Raw genomic sequence first — 27,549 nt, 5'->3', positions numbered from 1 at the left:
TGGGTCTCCCATAGGAACGATGAAGAAATAAACAATATTTATTTAAACATAGTGGCAATAGACACATATATAGTTAAAATAATTTAAAATCAAACATGAACATAGTACACTATCGACTCCATGGATTAGGTAAAAAATAACACATAGGATATAATTTGGAAATAATGACACATACAATATATTCCATGAACCCTTATAAGGAACTCAAGATAAACCTTTGTCAAAATCGTCTGTCTGCTATATAGGGTACTTACAAGGCTCTAAAGTGATGGCTGGTGCAGAGCCAAAAAGACAATCAATGACGGCTTGGAGAAAAAAAAAAAGAAGGGAATTTTGTTTACTTACCGTAAATTCCTTTTCTTCTAGCTCTAATTGGGAGACCCAGACAATTGGGTGTATAGGCTATGCCTCCGGAGGCCGCACAAAGTATTACACTTAAAAGTGTTAAGCCCCTCCCCTTCTGCCTATACACCCCCCGTGCTCCCACGGGCTCCTCAGTTTTGGTGCAAAAGCAAGAAGGAGGAAAAGATTATAAACTGGTGTAAAGTAGATTCAATCCGAAGGAATATCGGAGAACTGAAACCAAACAACATGAACAACATGTGTACACAAAAAAACAGGGGCGGGTGCTGGGTCTCCCAATTAGAGCTAGAAGAAAAGGAATTTACGGTAAGTAAACAAAATTCCCTTCTTCTTTGTCGCTCTATTGGGAGACCCAGACAATTGGGATGTCCAAAAGCAATCCCTGGGTGGGTAAAATAATACCTCGTAAGAGAGCCGTAAAACGGCCTCTTCCTACAGGTGGGCAACCGCCGCCTGAAGGACTCGTCTACCTAGGCTGGCATCCGCCGAAGCATAGGTATGCACCTGATAGTGTTTCGTGAAAGTGTGCAGGCTCGACCAGGTAGCCGCCTGACACACCTGCTGACCCGTAGCCTGGTGCCTCAAAGCCCAGGACGCGCCCCCGGCTCTGGTAGAATGGGCCTAGAGCCCTGAGGGAACCGGCAGCCCGGTAAGCTTCGAGAATTGGTTCCTTGATCCACCGGGCCAGGGTTGATTTGGAAGCCTGTGACCCTTTACGCTGGCCAGCGACAAGGACAAAGAGTGCATCCGAGCGGCGCAGGGGCGCCGTACGAGAAATGTAGAGCCTGAGTGCTCTCACCAGATCTAACCAGTGCAAATCCTTTTCACATTGGTGAACTGGATGATGACAAAAAGAGGGTAAGGAGATATCCTGATTGAGATGAAAGGGGGATACCACCCTTGGGAGAAATTCCAGAACCGGACGCAGAACCACCTTGTCCTGGTGAACACCAGGAAAGGGGCTTTGCATGACAACATTGCTAGCTCAGACACTCTCCGAAGTGAAGTGACTGCTACTAGGAAAATCACTTTCTGCGAAAGGCGTGAGAAAGAAATATCCCTTATTGGATCGAATGGTGGTTTCTGAAGAACCATCAGCACCCCGTTCAGATCCCAGGGTTCTAACGGCCGCTTGTAAGGATGAACGATGTGACAACCCCCTGCAGGAACGTGCATACCTGTGGAAGTCTGGCTAGGCGCTACTGGAAAAAACACAGAGAGCGCTGAGACTTGTCCCTTAAGGGAGCCGAGCGACAAACCCTTTTCCAGTCCAGATTGAAGGAAGGACAGAAAAATGGGCAAGGCAAAAGGCCAGGGAGAAAAACCCCGAGCAGAGCACCACGACAGGAAATTTTTCCACGTCCTGTGGTAGATCTTGGCGGACGTTGGTTTCCTAACCTGTCTCATAGTGGCAATGACCTCTTGAGATAATCCTGAAGACGCTAGATCTAGGACTCAATGGCCACAGTGTCAGGTTGAGGGCCGCAGAATTCAAATGGAAAAACGGCCCTTGAGACAGCAAGTCTGGACGGACTGGTAGTGCCCACGTTTGGCCTACCGTGAGATGCCACAGATCCGGGTACCACGACCTCCTCGGCCAGTCTGGAGTGACGAGGATGGCGCGGCGGCAGTCGGCCCTGATCGTGCGTAACACTCTGGGCAACAGTGCCAGCGGAGGAAACACATAAGGGAGTTGAAACTGCGACCAATTCCGAACTAAGGCGTCTGCCGCCATAGCTCTGTGATCGTGAGAGCGTGCCATGAATGCCATGACCTTGTTGTTGTGCCGGGACGCCATTAGGTCGACGTCCGGCCTCCCTCAGCGGCAACAGATCTCCTGAAACACGCCCGGGTGAAGAGACCATTCCCCTGCGTCCATGCCCTGGCGACTGAGAAAGTCTGCTTCCCAGTTTTCGACGCCCGGGATGTGAACTGCGGAGATGGTGGAGGCCGTGGCTTCCACCCACATCAAAATCCGCCGGACTTCCTGGAAGGCTTGCCGACTGCGTGTTCCGCCTTGGTGGTTGATGTAAGCCACCACTGTGGAGTTGTCCGACTGAATTCGGATCTGCTTGCCTTCCAGCCACTGCTGGAACACTTTTTAGGGCAAGACACACTGCCCTGATCTTCAGAACATTGATCTGAAGCGAGGACTCTTGCTGAGTCCACGTACCCTGAGCCCTGTGGTGGAGAAAGACTGCTCCCCACCCTGACAGACTCGCGTCCGTCGTGACCACCTCCCAGGATGGGGGTAGGAAGGATTTCCCATGCGATAATGAAGTGGGAAGAAAGCCACCCCCTAAGGGAAGCTTTGGTTGCCTGAGAGAGGGAGACGTTCCTGTCGAGGGACGTCTGTTTCCTGTCCTATTTGCGTAGGATGTCCCAATGAAGAGGACGCAGGTGAAACTGCGCGAAAGGAACTGCCTCCATTGCTGCCACCATCTTCCCCAGGAAGTGCATGAGGCCCTTCAAGGGGTGTGCTTGACCTTGAAGGAGAGATTGCACCCCTTTCTGTAGTGAACGCTTGTTGATCAGCGGAAACTTCACTATCGCCGATAGGGTATGAAACTCCATGCCAAGATATGTCAGCGATTGGGCTGGTGTCAGATTTGACTTTGGAAAATTGATGATCCACCCGAAACTCTGGAGAGCCCCCAGAGAAGCGTCGGGGCTGTGTTGGCATGCCTCTTGAGAGGGTGCCTTGATCAGCAGATCGTCCAAGTAAGGGATCACCGAGTGACCCTGAGAGTGGAGGACCGCAACTACTGTAGCCCTGACCTTGGTGAAAACCCGTGGGGCTGTAGCCAGGCCGAACTGCAGTGCCACGAACTGCAGGTGTTCGTCTCCTATGGTGAAGCGCAAGAAGCGTTGGTGCTCTGGAGCCACCGGTACGTGGAGAAAAGCATCTTTGAAATCGATCGATGCAAGGAAATCTTCTGGGGACATTGAGTCGATGACGGAGCGGAGGGTTTCCATCCGGAACCGTCTGGTCTATACGTGTTTGTTGAGCAGTTACGGGTCCAGGAAAGGACGGAAAGACCCGTCCTTCTTTGTAACCACAAACAGGTTGGAGAAAAACCCGTGACCCTGTTGCTGAAGAGGAACAGGGACCACCACTCCTTCTGCCCTCAGGGTGCCCAGCGCCTGCAGAAGAGCCTCGGCTCGCTCGGGAGGCGGGGATAACCTGAAGAATCGAGTCGGGGGACGAGAGGCGAACTCTAACTTGTAACCGTGAGACAGAATGTCTCTCGCCCAACGGTCTTTTACCCTTGGCAGCCAGGAGTCGCAAAGGCGGGAAAGCCTGCCACCAACCGAGGATGCGGATTGAGGAGACCGAAAGCCATCAAGAAGCCGCTTTGGTAGCGGCACCTCCGGTGGTCTTTTTGACTTAGACCGCCATGAATCGGAGAGCCCTTGATCTATTCAGAGGCCTTTTGGACGAGGAGAATTGGGACCTGCCCGCGCCCCGAAAGAACCGAAACCTCGACTGCCCCATCCTCTGTTGGGGTATGTTCGGTTTGGGCTGGGGTAAAGATGTATCCTTTCCCTTGTATTGTTTGATGATTTCATCCAAACGTTCGCCAAACAGTCGGTCGCCAGAAATTGGCAAACTGGTTAAACGCTTTTTTTGGAAGCAGAATCTGCCTTCCAGTTCCGTAGCCACAAGGCCCTGCAGAGTACCACCGAATTGGCGGAAGCAACCGCCATACGGCTCGCAGAGTCCAGGACAGCATTAATAGCGTAAGACGCAAATGCCGACGTCTGTGTGGCTGCGTCAATTTGCGCTTGACCTGCTGAGATAGCTTGTAGCACCCATAGGGCTGCAAATGCTGGTGTAAAAGAAGCGCTGATAGCTTCATAGATGGATTTCAACCAGAGCTCCATCTGCCTGTGAGTGGCATCTTTGATTGATAGACGCTATAAGATCGTTCACTATGGCGTCCCCGTCAGGCGTATCAAGATTGAGAGCGGCCTCAGGATCAGAATCCTGATCAGCTGTCTCCGCTTCATCATCCAGGGATTCCCCCCGCTGAGACCCTGACCAATATGAAGATGTCGAGGGAATTTCCCAGCGAGCTCGCTTAGACGGTCAGGGGCTGGGGTCTGTATCAGAGACCTCACTCTGGGATCTATGAGACACCCCGGGGAGACCTCTGGTCCAACTGAGGTGGGCCAGGGAGCAATGATTCAACAGTGCCCCTGTGCTGAGATACCGGTCTGGATTGCTCAGTGGATCCTGCCGGCAGAGGGGTCGTACATGCGGCGCAGGCAGCATAGTAAGCCTGTGGTTTGGCGCTCCTGCCTTTTATGGGCGCCATGCTGTTGACTTCCCTGAGCAACACAATATATATACAGAATCAACTGTGCACCATACAGTGTAAAGCATATCTTATAAACATATGATTTAAAATTACACTCCTGCACAAATGTGGCTAGCACCACAGATGCTGCATACCCCCCGCATAAAGCGGTTGTGAGGCCACCAGGGTCCCTGCCTGGGTCTGTCAGAATTTGTCCCCCTCTGCAGCATTCAAGGAGCTGACAGGAATGGCTGCCGGCTTCTGAGGAGAGGACAGTGAGGGGGGTGGAGTATGCAAAGCATGCTCCAGCCCTCAGTGCTGCTCATCCTGTGCAGCGTCCCGCCCTTCCCCTGCTTGTCAGGGCTGTGGGCGGGAGGAAGAAAGACTAGGCCGCAAAAGCCGGGGACTCGAGTAATAAACGCGGCCGCCGTAAAAGCGCGGCCGCGCGGAAGTCCCCGGCGCACTACAAGTCCCAGCCGCGCCTCAGTGTCAAAACATGGCGGCGGCGGTCAGCGCGGTAGTCTCCCTACATAAACACACTCAGCGATGCTGAGTGTGTAATGGCACGGCTGCCGGCGTCCTGAGAGAGGAGGAAGCCGTGGGCGTGACCCTTAGAAAGTGCGGGAACTGGTGCCTCACAGTGCAGTGAGGGGAGTGGAGTATGCAAAGCATGCTCCAGCCCTCACTGCAGCTCGTCTGTAAAGCGTCCCGCCCTTCCCCTGCCTGTCAGGGCTGTGGGCGGGAGGAGGAAACACTAGGCCGTACAAGCCGGGGACTCAAGTAATGAGCGCGGCTGCCATAAAAGCGCGGCCGCGCGGAAGTCCCCGGCGCACTACAAGTCCCAGCCGCGCCTCAGTGTTAAAAACATGGCGGCGGCGGTAGTACGGTAGTCCCCCTACATAAACACACTCAGCGACGCTGAGTGTGTAATGGCACATATTAACCCGGTCAGCGCCGCGGTCCCCGGTGCACTAGCACACCCAGCAATGCTGGAGTGTTGCTGTGCGCGGTCCCCACAGGGACACAGAGTACCTTCAAGTAGCAGGGCCATGTCCCTGAACGATACCCGGCTCCTATCCAGCAGAGTCTTAGGAGCTGTGGATGGAGCACGGTCTCAGTGCCTGGAGACCGGTAAGATCCCACTTCACCCAGAGCCCTGAGGGGGATGGGGAAGGAAAACAGCATGTGGGCTCCAGCATCCGTACCCGCAATGGATACCTCAACCTTAACAACACCGCCGACAAGAGTGGGGTGAGAAGGGAGCATGCTGGGGGCCCTATATGGGCCCACTTTTCTTCCATCCGACATGGTCAGCAGCTGCTGCTGACCCATCTATGGAGCTGTGCGTGCGTGTCTGACCTCCTTCGCACAAAGCAAAAAACTGAGGAGCCCGTGGGAGCACGGGGGGTGTATAGGCAGAAGGGGAGGGGCTTAACACTTTTAAGTGTAATACTTTGTGCGGCCTCCGGAGGCATAGCCTATACACCCAATTGTCTGGGTCTCCCAATAGAGCGACAAAGAAAAGTTTATATATTGGGAATGGTGCAAAAAGGCTAAGTAGCCAAAAATAATGATAAGCACCAGTAGTGAAAGCCCCAATGTAGTTACCAGAGTGCAATTGCAGGACCAGGAGTGAAAGTGTGTTAGCCCGATGCGTTATGCCAGTCATCAGGAGTTTCTCCTGATGAACCCAGCTTGATTGGCGTAACGCATCGGGCTGCCACAGAAGTTGCATAATGTTAGCACCAGCCTTGACTTGCGCCAGAATTATGCAACTTTTCTACGGTTTTTACACCAGAATACTGGTGTAAAAGCTTTGATGAATCAAGAGGGTTTCATCTTTTCACCATATAAGATCTGCTAGTGTTAGGACACTTTAAAAATTTTGTGATATGACGGCATCTTATCTGTACTAGATATGTAAAGTCTGATCATGCAGTCATCATTAACATTTTAAGGAGGAAGTATAAAATGATTGTAACATTAACTTCACCGGTGGTTATTTGGTCATACTTCCTACCACTTTCTTACTAAGAGACGCCTCCTCCCTGATGAAGATTACCATTAACAAGAATCGAAGCATACGTAGGTTATCTTGAGGCTCTTCCCTGATGGTGTCCCCCTCATTTCTACCTTCTTTGGCTGATAACTGGTGTCTACTTACACCATAGGTATTGTTTATGCCTGTCTGTGCACTGGTTTCAGTGGGGCCATTAGCCCAATATGGGCTATGTTTAGTACTATGCCCCAATGTTTATGGGCTGTATGGTGTTTAGAGAGACAGCATATTGATATGTATTGCCCATGTATTCTCCCTGTAAACTGACAGTGCTACATTGATGTGTTTTGTATTTGTACACCAAAGCCTATGTTATCATTATGTATGGGATTAACCCGTCATTAACCTTTTAATGTGTTTTTAATGATATATTGGATGTTCACCCCTACTGTGTCTAATAAAAATTTGTATTTTTGCACTGGAAAAACTCTTGTTCTCCTTTTCATGCTATGCTATTGAGTTTGTGCTAATGGTGTGGGGTTCCCCTTATCCTCTATGGTACTTTGGAGTACCTTTCCCTTAATCACTTTTTTTTACTAAGTATACATTTAATAGGTTATGAAGTCACAGTTAGGCTATGTGCGCACTTACCGGATTTTGCCGCGGATTTTCCGTGGATTTGCTGCATGTTTCGCTGCAGAAAATGTTCATAACATCTCTGCAGTGAATCACCAGCAAATCCTATGGAGAAAAAAAATCCTGTGCGCACTGGGCGGAATTTGACAGCTGCATGTTTTGCTGCGGGAATCCTGCAGCAAAAACAAGTGCATGTCACTTCTTTTCCGCACATCGCTGCGGGATTTCACTCCATTGACTCAATGTTAATCATGAAATCCCGCAGGGAATAACGCAGGCAGCAAATTCTGTGTGGTTCACTGCGTTTTCCTGCGTTATTCCCTGCGGTATTTCGCGGTTTACCTCCGGTAATGTGCATCGCTTGTCTGCGGTTTTGCAGGGAAGTGATGTCATTACAGGAAGAGGAAGCCGTGCAGAGTAAACACACACACATCACACACACATAGACATCACAGACACATAGAACACACATAGAAAGAAAACGGAAATATAGAAAAAAAAGAACATGGGCTCCGCTGCATATTTACCTTCCAGCCGAGGTAAGCACACAGCGGCGGGCCGGTATTCTCAGGCTGGGGAGGGAGAGGGGCAGGGATAATGTCCCCCGCCTCACTCCCCCTCCGGCAGCCGAGAATATCAGCCGCAGCTGCCCCGGCACTGTCGCATGCATTATGCGGCAGCACCGGCGTGTCCTCGGCTCTTCTTGCCACCGTGTAGCAGTGGTGGCAAGGTAATACAAGGGGTTAATGATGGTGGGGGACCACCGCCATTAACTCCAGGCTTGATCATGGCAGCGTCTATGTGACAGCTGACATGATCAACCCGTAAGTAAAGTGAAAAAAAACACACAGACACCGAAAAATCCCTTATTTTAAATAAAACCAACAAGCCTCGTTCACCCTTTTATTAACCCCTCCCGCACCAAAGCTCCGGCGTAATCCACAGGTCCGACGTCCTGCGCTGCTTCCATCCAGCCGCGACTAACACACAGCGCTGAATGCAGCAGACAGCAGAGGTAATTACCGGTCATTTCCCACGGCCGGTAATGTGAACTCACTGCCGACCATGGGAAATGCAGCGATCTGTCCTCTATCTATCTATCCCTCTGTCTGTCTATCTATCTATCCCTCTATCTATTCTTCTGTCTATCTACTATCTCAGAATTAAATGACTTTTTTTTTTTTCTTCAATGTGCTTTATTGCATTGAATGCAATAAAGCACATCCCAACCCGCACGCGGCAAAACCGCGGCAATACCGCGAATAATACCGCGGTAAAACCGCGGCAAACCGCATGCAGTTTTCGGGTGCGGTTTCCCGCGGTTTTTTACCGCGGGTGCGGTAATCTTTGAGAGCATGCGGAATTTTCACAAGAAAATTCCATTTCCCAGTGCGCACATAGCCTTAGAAGGAAACAAACCTGCAGGGTCAGACCATCTATAGCAATTGTTTGAGTTTTGCGTCTATAGCATAGTTTTGTAGGTGACCAATATATTTAAAATGGTATAAGATTTTTAAGTATCTTTCAATTTGCCTAATTTTTTATTTTCTATGCAGTAGAAAAAGAAAAGTAGCAAAGGTTTACATAGAAGCTCTGTCACCTACAGATAACGCCATGTAACAGAAGCTTATTTCAGATACAGGCATATTCTCCAATTAACCAAATCAGTGCAAAATGTATTGTGTTGGCTGGCCAACTGCAGTGAACTCTAACATGTGAATCTAGTGTTTTTAGAAGTGGTTACCTTTGGTCTGGTCTAAGCCTGGTGTCAGTAGAAGGTAGCAGCGGCTTTATCTTTGGTTCTAATTCATTTAACCGTAGTGCAAACCTTGTAAACCCATAGTACAGTTCATGATCCTTGGGCATTGGGTCTGGTACAAAAGAGAAAACAGAAGGGAGTGTGTAAGTATAGAACTAAAAACCACAAATATTTGTAAAAACATTAAAATTAATACATCTAGTTATCAAATATTTTATAGTAGGACATATGTTCACAGTTCTGTTTATGTTGGAGGGCATAGTTTATTGATAAAGTTCTTATAAGGAATAAATATTAAGATATATATATAGATATATTGAAAATACATAAGTGCTGACATGGAAGGATATATATATTCTTCCTTCTGGAAGCTTCTAGTGATTATGTCATATGGAACTGTGTTCAGTTGAAACACCCTATATGGATTGGACAGTCATATAACACACGATGGAGGGGGCTACGTCTGCTCCTGCACGTCGCCTACTGTCCCAGAAGCCTTCCAGGCTGCAAAATGAACACATGCTGTCAAGCCTACAGTATATCACCACTGCCTTGCCATTCAGAATCCAAGGAGAGATGGATGAAGATTTCTATTGATCAGTATTGGCTAATTGAACTCTTACGTAAGCTAATGAAGTATATCTTCTTTTTCCTTTTCTGTAACTGAACTGCAACTTTATAATTTAGCAATCATTTTTATCAGATATAATAATAATAATAATAATAATAATAATAATAATAATAATAATAATAATAATAATAATAATTTTATTCATTTATATAGCGCTATTAATTCCATAGCACTTTACATACATTGTCAACACTGTCCCCATTGGGGCTCACAATCTATAGTCCCTTTCTGTATGTCTTTGGAGTGTGGGAGGAAACCGGAGACCCCGGAGGAAACCCACGCAAACACGGGGAGAACATACAAACTCCTTGCAGATAGTGTCCTTGGTGGGATTAGAACCCAGGACCTCAGTGCTGCAAGACTGCAGTGCTAACCACTGAGCCACCGTGCCGTATGTTATTTTTTACATTTTTGAAGTTCTTTCTTTCATGCGCTTTTACATATTTGATGAAAAATATATTTAAGAGTATATTTTTAACAATATTACTCAAAAAAAATAAAAAAAAAAGAAATAAAATGGCCCAAATATATGTATAGAAAGGAGGAGAATGTAGGCCACTCAGGATTGTCATCTTTGACATCTCATATTGCTAAACCTTTAGATGCTGCTGAAAGTTGGGATACAGCCAGGAGCAGGACAAGCCAACTTTGTTCTCTCAGAGGAGCAATTAGAATATGATACCGCCCTCTGCCCCTGGTGTCCGGCATGATGGCTGCTAGGTAGACAATGATTTATTAAACTGTAGTAAATGGAAGTACTCATCGGATTGCAGCTTATAGGATTATCAGAAGCTCCGGCACAGCATCCACATTCTTGCCAACAACGTACATTTTTTTGTATTGTACATCATTGCCAATAGTCAGAAATATAAAAGGAGCAGTCCCGTGAATTGGGCCACAAAGCATGGCTCTTAAATAGCTGTAAAGCCACACCCAAAAGTGGTAATTTTCTGATGACACATTCCCCTTAGAGCAATCTGTGGACTTACTCGTCCTCCATATGCAGATTGGTGAAGAAGGTGACCCGTAGAATAGGCTCTCATGCCATTTCCCAAAGAGCCGATATACAACTTTACCATTCCTGTCCATCACTGATCCTTCAATTTCATGTATATTAGGATTCCAATACTTTGCCTGCAAATAAACAAAGTGCCTTTTTATTTGACAAATGAGAGAACAGTATATCTGCCATCTATTAAAATACTTGTGCTCCCAATATACATACACCAATATAAAACTAACAGAATTGGTGATTTAGTACAATAAAGTTTAGTAGATTCTAGGGCAGCAAACGTACCAAACCATTTTTTGGTCCATAAACTTTGGCTATGTAACAATATATGTGAACAACTACTGCCAGAAGGGAACTACAATAATCTAAAACAATCCATTACACAACTGACACAAGAACGGTTTTGTCCCTCTACCCCGTATGTCAGGACACGTTGCAGCAACTTACCTTTACAAAGGTGACTTTGCAGTGACAATTGCTATTTTTGGTGTTCTTGATTATAATTTCTCCATAATGTTCTATCCACCTCTGGCCACTGAGAATGTTGTGAATACAGGAGGTCACCTTGTTCCACTCATAATGGTCTCCACATCTTAAATTATAGAAAATACAAGTCAAAGGGATATTCCCATCTTGGACAAGTGTCCAAGTGGACTGGACAGGTCCAGAGGATATGACAAAAATGTATAGTCAATCAAATATCTTTGTCAACAGGGCCCTATTGTGCACCTATGTAAGTAGAGAGGTGGACGGAACTCACATCACTTTCTATGGGAATTCTGACCCACTCTCCACTAACTGCCTCAGGCTACAGGGCCCTGTTCCTTGAATATATGTGGGTCTACATTTACTATACATTCGTGGCACATTCTGTGGAAATACCCTTTAAATGGAACCAATCATCAGGATTTTCGGATTTAACAAAGCCATAGTGCGATACTGGCATTATCAGGCTGATTCTCTACATACCTGTAGTGGTCAGCTCGGATGTATAGGTTTTGAAATCCAAGAAAGTAAAGTTTAAAAAATAATCAGCTTTTTGAGTGACAGCAGCTGAGGATCAGATAATAGCAGGGGGGTATTCATAGTTATCTTCTCCTCATTAGAATTAGCATAGGTATTATACCATCAATTCACTTTTCACTTTCAGGACCTGTGTGAGGTCATATTCATGTGACCAGAAGGGGCGGGGCCTCAGCCAACAAAGCAACATTTTTCTGTTGGCTGAGGCCAACCAATATCGATTGCATAATGCTTCTGCTAATTCTAACAGGGGAAGGGGGATAAGTATGAATATTCCCCCCAGATATTATCTGATCCCACTAAAGGTATGTAGATAATCAGTAATATATATATATATATATATATATATATATATATATATATATGCATGCAACAACAAAGAGGAATAAAAATCCTCCAAAAACTAAGCAAAAACTCAGGATGCAGCCAGGCCTCTTTATGTTAGGCCTTGCATACTACACTCCCTGTCCCAGCATGGAGCACATATTTAGTACTGGCGCAGCCCGCTTGCATCCATTGTGATGGTTGTAACTAATAGGCTGCGCTACCAGATACTGTGAACCTGCATGTGTGAAGTGTGACTTATGCAAGCCACAAGTGTGCAATTTTACCATCTCCCTTTGCACCTGTGATGTCTCCATTTAATGGAGGTCTTGTAGCATCCTGGCAGTGCATTAATCTTTTTAGCCTGGGCAGTTTACATCTTCTGCCATTAGTCTGAGTTTTTATGTAGATATTCAGCCTGATAGTGACAGTATAGCACTGGCTTTAGGTTATATACGAAAATCCTGGTGATTGGTTCCCTTTAAAAATATTTAAAAACATTGACTATAATGGATTTTGTCAAGTTTCTTTTTAAGGGGTCAGTCATTTTACAAAATAACAAAATAAAACATGTAGTATAGTACGCTGTTCCATTTCTTTTTTTTTTAACCTTTTTATTAGTTGTTAATAACAAAAACATATAATCAATAATCATATAATACAATACATTATGATTATGTTAAACTACAAAATTACAGATAATGTATCTCCTCGAATCCCAATCCCCCTCTCGACCTCCCTCCACCCCACCTCTGCGTGTCCTCTCTCCAAACCTAGATCTTTATGATATTGGGTTGTGCCCTCCAATGACCTCCCACAGGTACCATGAGGTATTTTCAAATTGTGATCTAAGACTATTTTTAGTGTCTATCGGAAGTGTCTGGATGTATGGACTCCATGTTTCAAAAAATTTCCTGGTCAATTTTTCCTTGTTTGTCAGCGTCTCCAACTCTCCATTTTAAACAGAAATTGGATTTTTGTTGTCAACCAATGCCATAGTTGGGGGATTCGAGTTTATCCATTGGTGTAAAATGCTGTTCCATTTCTTAAGCTTTTTTGATGGAGTGTGCAACTGAGTCTTTGATATAAATATGAGCCTAGCCTAAAGGCCCTGTCACACACAGATAAATCTGTGGCAGATCTGTGGTTGCAGTGAAATTGTGGACAATCAGTGCCAGGTTTGTGGCTGTGTACAAATGGAACAATATGTCCATGATTTCACTGCAACCACAGATCTGCCACAGATTTATCTGTGTGTGTGACAGGGCCTTAAGGAAGCATCTGCCATGAGTGGGTATCATTACCCTAGTTTTTCCCCAAGTACTTATTTCCCCTCTCTGACTCCAGAAGCAGTGATAACCCATGAAATTATTCCTAGTCTGTGTGATGATGTGTGAACTCAGTGGAGTGTCTTGGCACTCCATTCAATAATCCATGTAACTATATACACATTTTATATTCTGATTTTCCATCACTAGTGGTTACTGTTCAGTTAAAATGTTATCTGGGACAGTTTTGTTTTTTTTCTTTTTCCTATCGGATTAAGAACTTATTGGCAAGTAGTTGTTTGCTCTGAGCCGGGAGAGATCATCACATGGCAGAACAAGCAGGGAGCAGTCAGTACCTGGCAGTGATTCTCCTGCTTCCTGTGACGTCACATCGAAAGAGCAGTTCCCTTCCCTTCCACTCTGCTCTGCTGACTGAGCGTCTGTCCAAACATCATGTTGATTGACAGCAGACTCTCCGTTGTGTTTGGCTGAGCAATTTGACAACCAAAATGAAGTAATCAGTGACGCCCTGTTGACAGAGAAGACTGGAAGAGAAGGAACTGCTCTGCTGACGTCACAGGAAATAGCATTATCACCGCCAGGACTGCTCCTTGTCGGAAGAGATCATGACACAGCAAAGCAATCAGGTAGTTAGCCACAACCTGCCGGTAAGTGCTAGAAGGGGTTGTTCACTCCTGGACAACCCCTTCTTAATTTTCCTCGTTTGCTCCAATTAAAATAAAGCTTATACTCACCCCCTTACCGGCATGGTTCCAAAGGTGCCAGCACTCATAGGGGAACAAAAAAATAAATCCCAGATAACCCTTTTAAATAAGCAATTCTTTGGAAAGGTTTCTAGATTTGCTATTAAATCAATGTTTTAGTGCAACCTGAAGGAAAAGAAAACAAATGACAGGGACTTACCCTGGCAGAATCAAATGTGTTGTCCCAACTGGGACTATTTCCATAGATTTACCCCAAAATTTATTTTTCCACCGGATATCTGAAATATAAAAAGAGAAATGTATTTGACGTATAACATTTTTCCTACACACAGAATTCATTGCGTAAAGGTGTTTTAGACATTTCTTTACATTTGCAGTCCCTGTAATAAGACGTACATTTACAAGTACCATCCGAGAATATATAGTTTTCATTATGGACTCTGAATCCATTCACAGATTATAAATATTAATCACCCCGGGTGACCGTACATTTGGAGATACAATACCACTAGAGAGCAGAGTAAACCATTCGTAGAGAATTGTTGTAACAATCAGATATACAGTAGTAATAAATATATATATATATATATATATATATATATATATATATATATATATTAATTTATTTTTTATTTTTTAAACAGAATGCAGAATCATAAAAGTTTACATGCAAAGTCAGACTACGTATGCACTATAAACAAAATACAGGTAGTACAAATATTCACATAGCATATAAACACATTCTAATATTATTATGGGATCTGAGAGCTGAAGGTATGTGACAAAGCAGAGATCTTGGTACATATTCTGGATTCACTGTCCGTCATCCTCAGATACACCAGAGTCACTCCCCAGGCTGCTTACAGGGAGCAATAGCAGGCACTGAAGTGCTTAGTATGTAAAAGGTTTAGACTACGCAAGTATCTACATCATTATAAAAATAGCAACAAAAAGAGGAAAATATCCTCCAAAAATTTAGTATTACTTACAGCAAGTTGGGCTGCAGTGTGTACATCGCCCAGGCCAAAAACTAGTACTCTACCAGGATACAGCTAAACCCCCACTAAAGTGGAAGCATCACAGGTGCAGGAGGAGCAAATCACACACACACACCTCCATGGAATGGAGGGGGCGATTACTAGATGATAAAACTGCACACTAGTGGCTTGCATAGAGCGCTGTTCACACATGCAGATAACACAGTCATAAACCCGCAGCCTATTAGGTGAAACCCATACTATTAGATCTGGCGGGCTGCCAAGCCATATCCCAACTGTGCATCATACAGGGACAGACACTCTACAATGCAAGGCCCAACAGAAAGGTGGTGTGTGATTTGCTCCTCCTGCACCTGTGACGCTTCCACTTTAGTGGGGGTTTAGCTGTATCCTGGTAGAGCACTAGTTTTTGGCCTGGGCGATGTACACACTGCAGCCCATCTTGCTGTAAGTAATATCTACATCATTACTACAATCACAACTCACTACTGACATTGTGTAATACGTCTTACAAGAAAAGCTAACCAGCATGTGAAAAGTCTGCAAAAGTAGAGAAAATGTCTCTATCCAGTGAAATGCCGGAATTTGATAAGTCAGAAGTCTGTACAGCAGACAGTAAGCAATAAAACATGCCTTTAAACTCAGGGGTGCAGTATCCCTTAACTACACTAGGTGGCCCTGGAGATATTAGAGTGAGGGAAATCAGGCAGGCAGATGTCAGAGCCTAGAGGAAAAGACGATACACAGGAGCGAAGTCAAGTAACAAGCCGGCATTCAGGTAACCAGGAGAGACAGTACAAACACAGGGGTGCAGACAAAAAAAAAAAAAAAAAAAAAAAGAGTAGTCAGGCGGGAAATCCAAAGTCGGAAGCCAGATAGGAACGGAAAGTCAGAGGGAGCAGACTGATTCAATTCAGGGATCAGACCGGGGTCGAGAGCCAAGATCAATAGCAAAAACCAGAAGCAGGGAGCTTACCACAACTTTGCCAGAGAATACGACTGGCGTCACTCCATGCATGAACGCTCCAAGATAAAAGCAGAGCAACTGCCTGGGAGTGGCGCACGAGAGAGCAAGCCACTGCCACAGCCGATAACCAACCAAATACAGGAACGGCCCGACACATGATAAACAAGAACAAGAGGACCGCATGCAGGAAGACACAACAGAAGTCCCCAGATCAAGAGCCGCACCGCAAGTCATGGCCGTGGCAGAGCCATTCATAGTAGCTTTCCTGAACATCTACTGTTGGAAGACCCCAAATACACTGACCCGGGAGAAATTAAGCTAGTATGTAAACCAAAAGAAAAAAGGGGAAGCTATTCATGCTCTATGTAGCAGTTTCCGTCCATGAAAGTCATAGACTAAGGGCGTCTTTTTGTGCACCAGAAATGTGTTAGGTGTTGACATGCTGCAGGTTTTTTTTTTAGTGTTTTTAAAATGCTTTGAATAAAATTTATTTTATTTTACTCATCGCTCCATGGATTATGCTGTACCTTCACACCTTCATAAACTAGTATGTACTTGAAATTTAATGGGATCTTCCAGTTTCAGAAAACCGCTATTCCCCAGCTGCAATTTGTTTTGAAAAAATAAACTGCTCTGGATACAAGAATGGTGAATAAAGCACAGAGCCTCCATCACTGCTCCCGATGTCTGTTATCGCCTGCAGCGCTGATGTCATGTTGACAATGCTGCAGCTAATCAGTGCTGAAGCAGCGCCGTCAGTGTGACATCACCGCTGCAAACAATGACAGAAAGCAGGAGCGGCAACAGAAACTCTGAATTGGACTTGGGATGGTGAGTAAAGCACAGTATGTTTTCTTAATAAACAACCTGTAGACGGGGAAGAGGGGCTTTCAGAAACAGCTCCTTAACCCATCATTTCTTATCACATATAAATATTTTTTATCTACTTTGTTATGGTCAATATCAGGTCTGTTCCTAGTAAGAAGGATACAGAGTCATTGTCAAGGTTAACTCCCAACTTCCCCAAAACATTGAGGAGGTTCCAGGAAAATCTGAGATCTCACACCACTCCAGTAAAGTTGGCCAATCTCACAAGTACCTTCGAAACTAAGGAAATCAGCAATTCTGTAAATTTCTTGGTGCCTCGGGGAGGCCAGGATCGAGGTGTAGTGAGGGCAGAGAATGGGCATAAAGTGGGTTATACAGGGAACATGGGTTATAAATTGGATGTTGTTGAAAGCAAACTTGTTCAGTAGCGCTCAGTTTTAGATGCCAACATTTAAAAGTTCAAATATGTGTTGGAGGCTCAGCACGGAGGACCTGTCATGTATCTAAAGACTTGACATGAAGAATATCATCTTATCAAGCTCTGTTCTTCACATCAAAATGAAAAAACACCACTATGGGCTATAAGTCCGTGTGGACCATTGGGACCTATTGGTGCCGATCATGTGAACATAACTCAAGAGCAAAAAAGAAATAACATGAAATTTATCTGAAATCAAAATATCAATCCCTGTTGTAGAGGCGTTCAATATGGTAATCAGGAGGGATACAATGTTCCTGGCTGGAGGGCATATACTATCGGGTAAATGTACCTAGAAGATTGAGTAACGTATTCTTACAATACATTGCTGTTATTACTCCATGCTAATGTGCATTTGAGATCCCATTTATAATCATCATTTGCTCATAAAATCCCATTTGTAGTCTTCATTTCCAAACACATTAGACAGTTTATGCTATTTGGAGAACATCCTGCATCCCAAGATGATACCTGACCCATTAAAAGCTGCCAGTAATATCAACCAAACATGACATATCGCTGTAATTTACAACAGCAATTTATCTTGTCTGAACATGTCCTGTTTAGTCATTGGAACAGATGAATCCAGAACTGCGTTATATTTATATTACTAACATTTACGGATTCTATCATTGGTCACCTTTTGCTTGTGTCCTGCTTTACTTGTGGTTTAATTTGGCAACAGATGTCAGAAGAAGGGAATTTTGTTTACTTACCGTAAATTCCTTTTCTTCTAGCTCTAATTGGGAGACCCAGACAATTGGGTGTATAGGCTATGCCTCCGGAGGCCGCACAAAGTATTACACTCAAAAGTGTTAAGCCCCTCCCCTTCTGCCTATACACCCCCCGTGCTCCCACGGGCTCCTCAGTTTTGGTGCAAAAGCAAGAAGGAGGAAAAAGAATTATAAACTGGTTAAAAGTAACTTCAATCCGAAGGAATATCGGAGAACTGAAACCATTCAACATGAACAACATGTGTACACAAAAAAAAAAAACAGGGGCGGGCGCTGGGTCTCCCAATTAGAGCTAGAAGAAAAGGAATTTACGGTAAGTAAACAAAATTCCCTTCTTCTTTGTCGCTCTATTGGGAGACCCAGACAATTGGGACGTCCAAAAGCAGTCCCTGGGTGGGTAAAATAATACCTCATAATAGAGCCGTAAAACGGCCTCTTCCTACAGGTGGGCAACCGCCGCCTGAAGGACTCGTCTACCTAGGCTGGCATCCGCCGAAGCATAGGTATGCACCTGATAGTGCTTCGTGAAAGTGTGCAGGCTCGACCAGGTAGCCGCCTGACACACCTGCTGAGCCGTAGCCTGGTGCCTCAAAGCCCAGGACGCGCCCACGGCTCTGGTAGAATGGGCCTTCAGCCCTGAGGGAACCGGAAGCTCAGCAGAACGGTAGGCTTTGATAATTGGCTCCTTGATCCACCGAGCCAGGGTTGATTTGGAAGCCTGTGACCCTTTACGCTGGCCAGCGACAAGGACAAAGAGTGCATCCGAGCGGCGCAGGGGCGCCGTACGAGAAATGTAGAGTCTGAGTGCTCTCACCCAATCTAACAAGTGCCAATCCTTTTCACATTGGTGAACTGGATGAGGATAAAAAGAAGGTAAGGAGATATCCTGATTAAGATGAAAGGAGGATACCACCTTAGGGAGAAAATCCGGAACCGGACGTAGAACCACCTTGTCCTGGTGAAACACCAGGAAAGGGGCTTTGCACGACAATGCTGCTAGCTCAGACACTCTCCGAAGAGAAGTGACTGCTACTAGAAAAACCACTTTCTGCGAAAGTCGTGAGAGGGAAATATCTCTCATTGGCTCGAATGGTGGTTTCTGAAGAACCATCAGAACCCTGTTTAGATCCCAGGGTTCTAACGGCCGCTTGTAAGGAGGAACGATGTGACAAACCCCCTTGCAGGAACGTGCGTACCTGTGGAAGCCTGGCTAGGCGCTTCTGGAAAAACACAGAGAGCGCTGAGACTTGTCCCTTAAGGGAGCCGAGCGACAAACCCTTTTCCAGTCCAGATTGAAGGAAGGACAGAAAAGTGGTCAAGTCAAAAGGCCAGGGAGAAAAACCCTGAGCAGAGCACCACGACAGGAAAATTTTCCACGTCCTGTGGTAGATCTTGGCGGACGTTGGTTTCCTAGCCTGTCTCATAGTGGCAATGACGTCTTGAGATAACCCTGAAGACGCTAGGGTCCAGGACTCAATAGCCACACAGTCAGGTTGAGGGCCGCAGAATTCAGATGGAAAAAACGGCCCTCGAGATAGCAAGTCTGTTCGGTCTGGTAGTGTCCACGGTTGGCCGACCGTGAGATGCCACAGATCCGGGTACCACGACCTCCTTGGCCAGCCTGGAGCGACGAGGATGGCGCGGCGGCAGTCGGTCCTGATCTTGCGTAACACTCTGGGCAACAGTGCCAGCGGAGGAAACACATAAGGGAGCTGAAACTGCGACCATCCTGAACTAAGGCGTCTGCCGTCAGAGCTCTGGGATCTTGAGACCGTGCCATGAACATTGGTACCTTGTTGTTGTGCCGGGACGCCATGAGGTCGACGTCCGGCACCCCCCAGCAGCAACGGATCTCCTGAAACACGTCCGTGTGAAGGGACCATTCCCCTGCGTCCATGCCCTGGCAACTGAGATAATCTGCTTCCCAGTTTTCCACGCCTGGGATGTGAACTGCGGATATGGTGGATGCCGTGGCTTCCACCCACATCAAAATCCGCCGGACTTCCTGGAAGGCTTGCCGGCTGCGTGTGCCGCCTTGGTGGTTGATGTATGCCACCGCTGTGGAATTGTCCGACTGAATTCGGATCTGCTTGCCTTCCAGCCACTGCTGGAACGCTTTCTGGGCAAGATACACTGCCCGTATTTCCAGAACGTTGATCTGAAGCGAGGACTCTTGCTGGGTCCACGTACCCTGAGCCCTGTGGTGGGGAAAAAACCGCTCCCCACCCTGACAGACTCGCGTCCATCGTGACTACTTCCCAGGATGGGGGTAGGAAGGATTTCCCCTTCGATAACGAAGTGGGAAGAAGCCACCACCGAAGGGAAGCTTTGGTCGCCTGAGAGAGGGAGACGGTCCTGTCGAGGGACGTCGGCTTCCTGTCCCATTTGCGTAGGATGTCCCATTGAAGGGGACGCAGGTGAAACTGCGCGAAAGGGACTGCCTCCATTGCTGCCACCATCTTCCCCAGGAAGTGCATGAGGCGCCTCAAGGGGTGTGACTGGCCTTGAAGGAGAGATTGTACCCCTTTCTGTAGTGCCTACTGCTTGAACAGCGGAAGCTTCACTATCGCTGAGAGGGTATGAAACTCCATGCCAAGATATGTCAGCGATTGGGCCGGTGTCAGATTTGACTTTGGAAAATTGATGATCCACCCGACACCCTGGAGAGTCTCCAGGGAAGCGTCGAGGATGCGTTGGCATGCCTCTTGAGAGGGTGCCTTGATCAGCATCCAAGTACGGGATCACCGAGTGACCCTGCGAGTGTAGGAGCGCTACTACAGTAGCCATAACCTTGGTAAAAACCCGTGGGGCTGTTGCCAGGCCGAACGGCAGTGCCACGAATTGCAGGTGTTCGTTTCCTATGTCTAAGCGCAAGAAGCGCTGGGCTCTGGAGCAATCGGTACGTGGATATAAGCATCTTTGATATCGATCGATGCAAGGAAATCTCCTTGGTACATTGAGGCGATGACGGAGCGGAGGGATTCCATCCTGAACCGTCTGGTTTTACATGTTTGTTGAGCAGTTTCAGGTCCAGGACCGGGCGGAAAGACCCGTCCTCCTTTGGGACCACAAACAAGATGGAGTAAAAACCGTGGCTCAGTTGCTGAAGAGGAACCGGGATCACCACTCCTTCTGCCTTCAGAGTGCACAGCGCCTGCAGAAGAGCCTCGGCTCGCTAGGGAGGCGGGAATGACCTGAAGAATCGAGTCGGGGGACGAGAGGTGAACTCAATCTTGTAACCGTGAGACAGAATGTCTCTCACCCAGCGGTCTTTTATTTGTGGCAGCCAGGTGTCGCAAAAGCGGGAGAGCCTGCCACCGACCGAGGATGCTACTAGAGGAGGTCGAAGTCATGAGGAAGCCGCTTTGTTAGCGGCGCCTCCGGTGGCCTTTTAAGGACGTGACTTAGACCGCCATGCATCAGAGTTCCTTTGTTCTTTCTGAGACCTTTTGGACGAGGAGAATTGGGACCTGCCCCGCCCTGAAAGGACCGAAACCTCGACTGCCCTCTCCTCTGTTGGGGTATGTCCTGTTTGGACTGGGGTAAGGATGTATCCTTTCCCTTGGATTGTGTGATGATTTCATCCAGACGCTCGCCAAACAGCCTGTCGCCAGAAATTGGCAAACTGGTTAAGCGCTTTTTTGGAAGCAAAATCTGCCTTCCATTCCCGTAGCCACAAGGTCCTGCGGAGTACCACCGAATTGGCGGCCGCGACCGCCGTACGGCCCGCAGAGTCCAGGACAGCAATAATAGCGTAAGACGCAATTGCCGAGGTCTGGGTGGTAATGGATGCCACTTGTGGCGCGGCCGTGCATGTGGCTGCTTCAATTTGCGCTTGACCTGCTGAGATAGCTTGTAGCGCCCATACGGCTGCGAATGCTGGGGCAAAAGAAGCTCCGATAGCTTCATAGATGGATTTCAACCAGAGCTCCATCTGCCTGTCAGTGGCATCCTTGAGCGAGGCCCCCTCTTCCACTGCAAGTATGGATCTAGCCGCCAGTCTGGAGATTGGAGGATCCACTTTGGGACACTGAGTCCAACCTTTAACCACGTCAGGGGGAAAAGGATAACGTGTATCCTTAAGGCGCTTAGAAAACCGCTTATCTGGACAAGCATGATGAATCTGGACTGCCTCTCTGAAATCAGAGTGGTCCAGAAACATACTCGGTGTAAGAGAAGCTGACTCCTCCGCCGGAGGAGCTGAGGGAGAAATATCCAGCATTTGATCGATGGACGCAATAAGAACGTTCACTATGGCGTCCCCGTCTGGAGTATTAAGATTGAGAGCGCCCTCAGGATCAGAATCCTGATCCGCTGTCTCCGCATCATCAACCAGAGATTCCCCCCGCTGAGACCCTGAACAATATGATGTCGAGGGAAATTCTAAGCGAGCCCGCTTAGTCGGTCTGGGGCTGGGGTCTAAGTCAGAACCCTCAGTCTGGGATGTATGAGATACCCCGGGAGGACATTGTTGGTCCAACTGAGGGGGGCCAGGGAACAATGATTCAACAGAGTCCCTTTGCTGAGATACCGGCCTGGACTGCAAGGCTTCTAGTATCTTAGTCATAGTCTCAGAGAGTTTTGCAAACTCCGTCCCCATCACTAGGACAGTGTCAACAGGTGGCTCCCCCTGGGCCCCTCTTAGCAGAGGCCCTGGCTGAAGAAGTGTCACAGGGCCGAACATTGCACACAATGAGGGTCAATGGAACCTGCCGGCAGCTGGGTCGTACAAGCGACGCAGGCAGCATAATAATCCTGTGCTTTGGCACCCCTGCCTTTTGTGGGCGCCATGCTATTGTTTTCCCTGAGTAACACACTAGGGTATATAGCCAGAATGAACTGTGCTCATACAGTGTAAAATATATACTATAAACAAATAATGTATCAATACACTACAGCACCATGGGGCTAGCACCACAGGTGCTGCTTACCATCCGCCTAAAGCGGTTATGAGGCCACCAGAGACCGTGTCTGGGTCTCCCAGGGTTAATCCCTCTCTGCAGCGTCGGAGGAGCTGACAGGAATGGCTGCGGCGTCCTGACGAGAGGAGGGAGCCGTGGGCGTGGCCGAGGTGCTCACACTGTGCACAGTGAGGGGGGTGGAGTATGGAAATCATACTCCAGCCCTCAGTGCTGCTCGTTCCGTGCAGCGTCCCGCCCTTCCCCTGCCTGTCAGGGCTGAGGGCGGGAGAAAGGGAAACTAGGCCGCAAGCAAGCCGGGGACTCGAGTATACGCGTGGCCGCCGTAAAAGCGCGGCCGACGCCGAAGTCCCCGGCGAACTACAAGTCCCAGCCGCGCCGCAGTTTCCCATGGCAGCGGCGGTTAGCGCGGTAGCCCCTACATATAAACACACTCAGCGACGCTGAGTGTGTAATGGCACAGTTTAACCCGGTCAGCGCCGCGGTCCCCGGTGCACTAGCACACCCAGCAAAGCTGAGGTGTTGCCGTGCGCGGTCCCCACAGGGATACAGAGTACCTTCACGTAGCAGGGCCATGTCCCTGAACTGTACCCGGCTCCTATCCAGCAGGCTCCACAGGAGTTGTGGATGAAGCACGGTCTCAGTGCCTGGAGACCGATAGGATCCCACTTCACCCAGAGCCCTGAGGGGGATGGGGAAGGAAAGCAGCATGTGGGCTCCAGCCTCTGTACCCGCAATGGATACCTCAACCTTAACAACACCGCCGACAAGAGTGGGGTGAGAAGGGAGCATGCTGGGGGCCCTATATGGGCCCACTTTTCTTCCAACCGACATAGTCAGCAGCTGCTGCTGACTAATCTGTGGAGCTGTGCTGTGCGTGTCTGACCTCCTTCGCACAAAGCAAAAAACTGAGGAGCCCGTGGGAGCACGGGGGGTGTATAGGCAGAAGGGGAGGGGCTTAACACTTTTGAGTGTAATACTTTGTGCGGCCTCCGGAGGCATAGCCTATACACCCAATTGTCTGGGTCTCCCAATAGAGCGACAAAGAAAAGTAATTTTATTAAATGTGAATAATAGAGACGGAATGATGTTTTACAGTATTGAAGCTTCTACTTTGTGCCGATGTTTAACCAAACCTAAAAAAATATTTTTCCCTCCAATGCCATTTGGATAAAGGGATGGAGAAAACGGAAGGGACAGAGTTACTAAAAACTTTAAGGCTAGTTTCACACTTGCGTTGAACGGCATCCGTTGCATTGCGTTGTGTGACGGATGCAACGGATGCGTTGCATATAGTGGCACAACGGATAGCACAAAATAACGCAATCCGTTAGTTTTTTTTTTTCTTGACTTTACACATCTGGCCATGCGCAGTTGTGTAAAGACGGATGCGTTAACGGAATCTGTCAAATGACGGATTCTAACGGAATACGCCACCATAGGAGTCTATTATAAAAACAAAGGACGCCGACGGAATCCTGCAGGTTGCGTTTTTTTGCCAGTCCACCAAGCGCAGAAAAACGCTACATGCAGCATTCCATACGCCAGGCGGATGAAACACAGCGTCGGCTGCCGGATGCAACGCAAGGCCATCCGTTGCTATCTGTAGCTAATAGAAGTCTATGAGGAATAAAACGATTTCCTGCAACGGTTACCGTAATTCCTCAAGGCAGCGGATAGCAACGGATGTCATTCAACGCAAGTGTGAAAGCACCCTTAGAGTACTGCTATTTTGTGATAGTGATGATATAGTGCAAGAATCTTGTAAAGAGGTTTCACACTTTTTCTTTACATTTTGGATGGATTGATATTGGTGTCCTATGTGGAGCTGTCAGGAGCAGGTGTACAGTGAATAACACTGGTATAACATGGCTCAATACACGGCATAGTGGCTGCTCTCAGGTACTGCAGCTCAACTTTTACAGACATTTTTCAATGTTTGTGAACCCTTTTGAAATTTCCATATTTCTTCATATTTGTGACATAAAACTACATCAAATTTTCACACAAGTCCTAAAAATAAAGAAACCAAATCAAAACAAATTAGTCAACAATATTAGATTTTGTCTTTTTTGAGGAAATTGATCCAATATAATATGCCTGAGTGGCAAAAGTATGTGAACTCTAAAGCAGGCTTTACACGCTACAACATCGCTAATGCTTAGTCGTTGGGGTCAAGGAATTTGTGACACACATCCGGCCGCATTAACGATGCCGTTGCGTGTGACACCTATGAGCGGTTTTGCATCGTCACAAAACCGTGCAAAATCGCTCATCGGTGACATAGGGGTCCATTCTCAAATATCGTTACTGCAGCAGTAACGAAGTTGTTCCTCGTTCCTGCGGCAGCACACATCGCTCCGTTTGACACCGCAGGAACGAGGAAGCACTCCTTACCTGCCTCCCGGCCACAATGCGGAAGGAGGTGGGCGGGATGTTACGTCCCACTCATCTCCGCCCCTCCGCTTCTATTGGGTGGCGGTTCAGTGACGCTGCTGTGACGTCGAACGAACCGCCCCCTTAGAAAGGAGGCGGTTCGCCAGTCACAGCGACGTCGCTAGGCAGGTATGTGTGACGGGTCTGGGCGATGTTGCTCGTGTCGCAAAACCGATGGGGGCGGGAAAGCACGGTACCGATATTGCAGCATGTAAAGTGGCCTTTACTCTCAGTATCTAATGTGACTCCCTTATACAGCAATAACTGCATCTAAAAGTTTCCGGTAATTATTAATTAGTCCAAAACAGGCCCAAATCATGATACTACCACCACAGTGTTTTATACAGTTAGGTCCAGAAATATTTGGACAGTGACACAATTTTCGCGAGTTGGGCTCTGCATGCCACCACATTGGATTTGAAATGAAACCTCTACAACAGAATTCAAGTGCAGATAGTAACGTTTAATTGGAAGGTTTGAACAAAAATATCTGATAGAAATTGTAGGAATTGCACACATTTCTTTACAAACACTCCACATTTTAGGAGGTCAAAAGTAATTGGACAAATAAACCAAACCCAAACAAAATATTTTTATTTTCAATATTTTGTTGCGAATCCTTTGGAGGCAATCACTGCCTTAAGTCTGGAACCCGTGGACATCACCAAACGCTGGGTTAAGATCTGGTGATTGACTTGGCCATTGCAGAATGTTCCACTTTTTTGCACTCATGAACTCCTGGGTAGCTTTGGCTGTATGCTTGGGGTCATTGTCCATCTGTACTATGAAGTGCCGTCTGATCAACTTTGCGGCATTTAGCTGAATCTGGGCTGAAAGTATATCCCGGTACACTTCAGAATTCATCCGGCTACTCTTGTCTGCTGTTATGTCATCAATAAACACAAGTGACCCAGTGCCATTGAAAGCCATGCATGCCCATGGCATCACGTTGCCTCCACCATGTTTTACAGAGGATGTAGTGTGCCTTGGATCATGTGCCGTTCCCTTTCTTCTCCAAACTTTTTTCTTCCCATCATTCTGGTACAGGTTGATCTTTGTCTCATCTGTCCATAGAATACTTTTCCAGAACTGAGCTGGCTTCATGAGGTGTTTTTCAGCAAATTTAACTCTGGCCTGTCTATTTTTGGAATTGATGAATGGTTTGCATCTAGATGTGAACCCTTTGTATTTACTTTCATGGAGTCTTCTCTTTACTGTTGACTTAGAGACAGATACACCTACTTCACTGAGAGTGTTCTGGACTTCAGTTGATGTTGTGAACGGGTTCTTCTTCACCAAAGAAAGTATGCGGCGATCATCCACCACTGTTGTCATCCGTGGACGCCCAGGCCTTTTTGAGTTCCCAAGCTCACCAGTCAATTCCTTTTTTCTCAGAATGTACCCGACTGTTGATTTTGCTACTCCAAGCATGTCTGCTATCTCTCTGATGGATTTTTTCTTTTTTTTCAGCCTCAGGATGTTCTGCTTCACCTCAATTGAGAGTTCCTTAGACCGCATGTTGTCTGGTCACAGCAACAGCTTCCAAATGCAAAACCACACACCTGTAATCAACCCCAGACCTTTTAACTACTTCATTGATTACAGGTTAACGAGGGAGACGCCTTCAGAGTTAATTGCAGCCCTTAGAGTCCCTTGTCCAATTACTTTTGGTCCCTTGAAAAAGAGGAGGCTATGCATTACAGAGCTATGATTCCTAAACCCTTTCTCCGATTTGGCTGTGAAAACTCTCATATTGCAGCTGGGAGTGTGCACTTTCAGCCCATATTATATATATAATTGTTTTTCTGAACATGTTTTTGTAAACAGCTAAAATAACAAAACTTGTGTCACTGTCCAAATATTTCTGGCCCTGACTGTACATCGTATGAGGTTTTCATGCTGTAATTTAGTGTTTTTCGGTCTAACATCAAGCTTCTTATTTAAATAAAAGATCTCCATTTTGTTCTCATCCTTCCACAATACATTGTGCCAATAGCTTTCAAGCTTGTCCAGGTGATGTTTAGCAAACTGCAGATAGGCAGGAATGCTCTTGTTGGAGAGAAGTGGCAATCCTGCCATGAACAGCATTGTGTTTTCTTCATGGTGTACTCATTAACAGTAATATTAGCTAATGTGAGGCAGGCCTTT

The 27,549-nt window shown here is 46.8% G+C and overlaps 1 protein-coding gene across 4 annotated transcripts in view; it reads right to left on the bottom strand.

Annotated features, from left to right (window-relative positions):
* The window catches only part of OSBPL3 (oxysterol binding protein like 3), a 297,701-nt gene that overhangs the window by 11,724 nt on the left and 258,428 nt on the right, over positions 1 to 27,549 (bottom strand). For all 4 annotated transcript variants that reach the window (XR_012724374.1, XM_075315350.1, XM_075315352.1 and 1 more), the window contains 4 exons: positions 14,241 to 14,319; positions 11,149 to 11,293; positions 10,679 to 10,823; positions 9,044 to 9,170 (listed from right to left, as the gene is read on the bottom strand). Coding sequence is in view for 3 of the 4 variants with exons in the window: in XM_075315350.1 (XP_075171465.1) it covers positions 9,044 to 9,170; positions 10,679 to 10,823; positions 11,149 to 11,293; positions 14,241 to 14,319 (496 nt within the window). In the remaining variant the exon portion in view is untranslated. The remainder of the gene's footprint in view (positions 1 to 9,043; positions 9,171 to 10,678; positions 10,824 to 11,148; positions 11,294 to 14,240; positions 14,320 to 27,549) is intronic.

Source organism: Anomaloglossus baeobatrachus, chromosome 6 (genome assembly GCF_048569485.1).
Source record: "Anomaloglossus baeobatrachus isolate aAnoBae1 chromosome 6, aAnoBae1.hap1, whole genome shotgun sequence".
NCBI classification, from domain to species: Eukaryota; Metazoa; Chordata; class Amphibia; order Anura; family Aromobatidae; genus Anomaloglossus; species Anomaloglossus baeobatrachus.
Note: the sequence above shows the minus strand (reverse complement) of the source record. Positions and strands in the feature narration are given on the sequence as shown.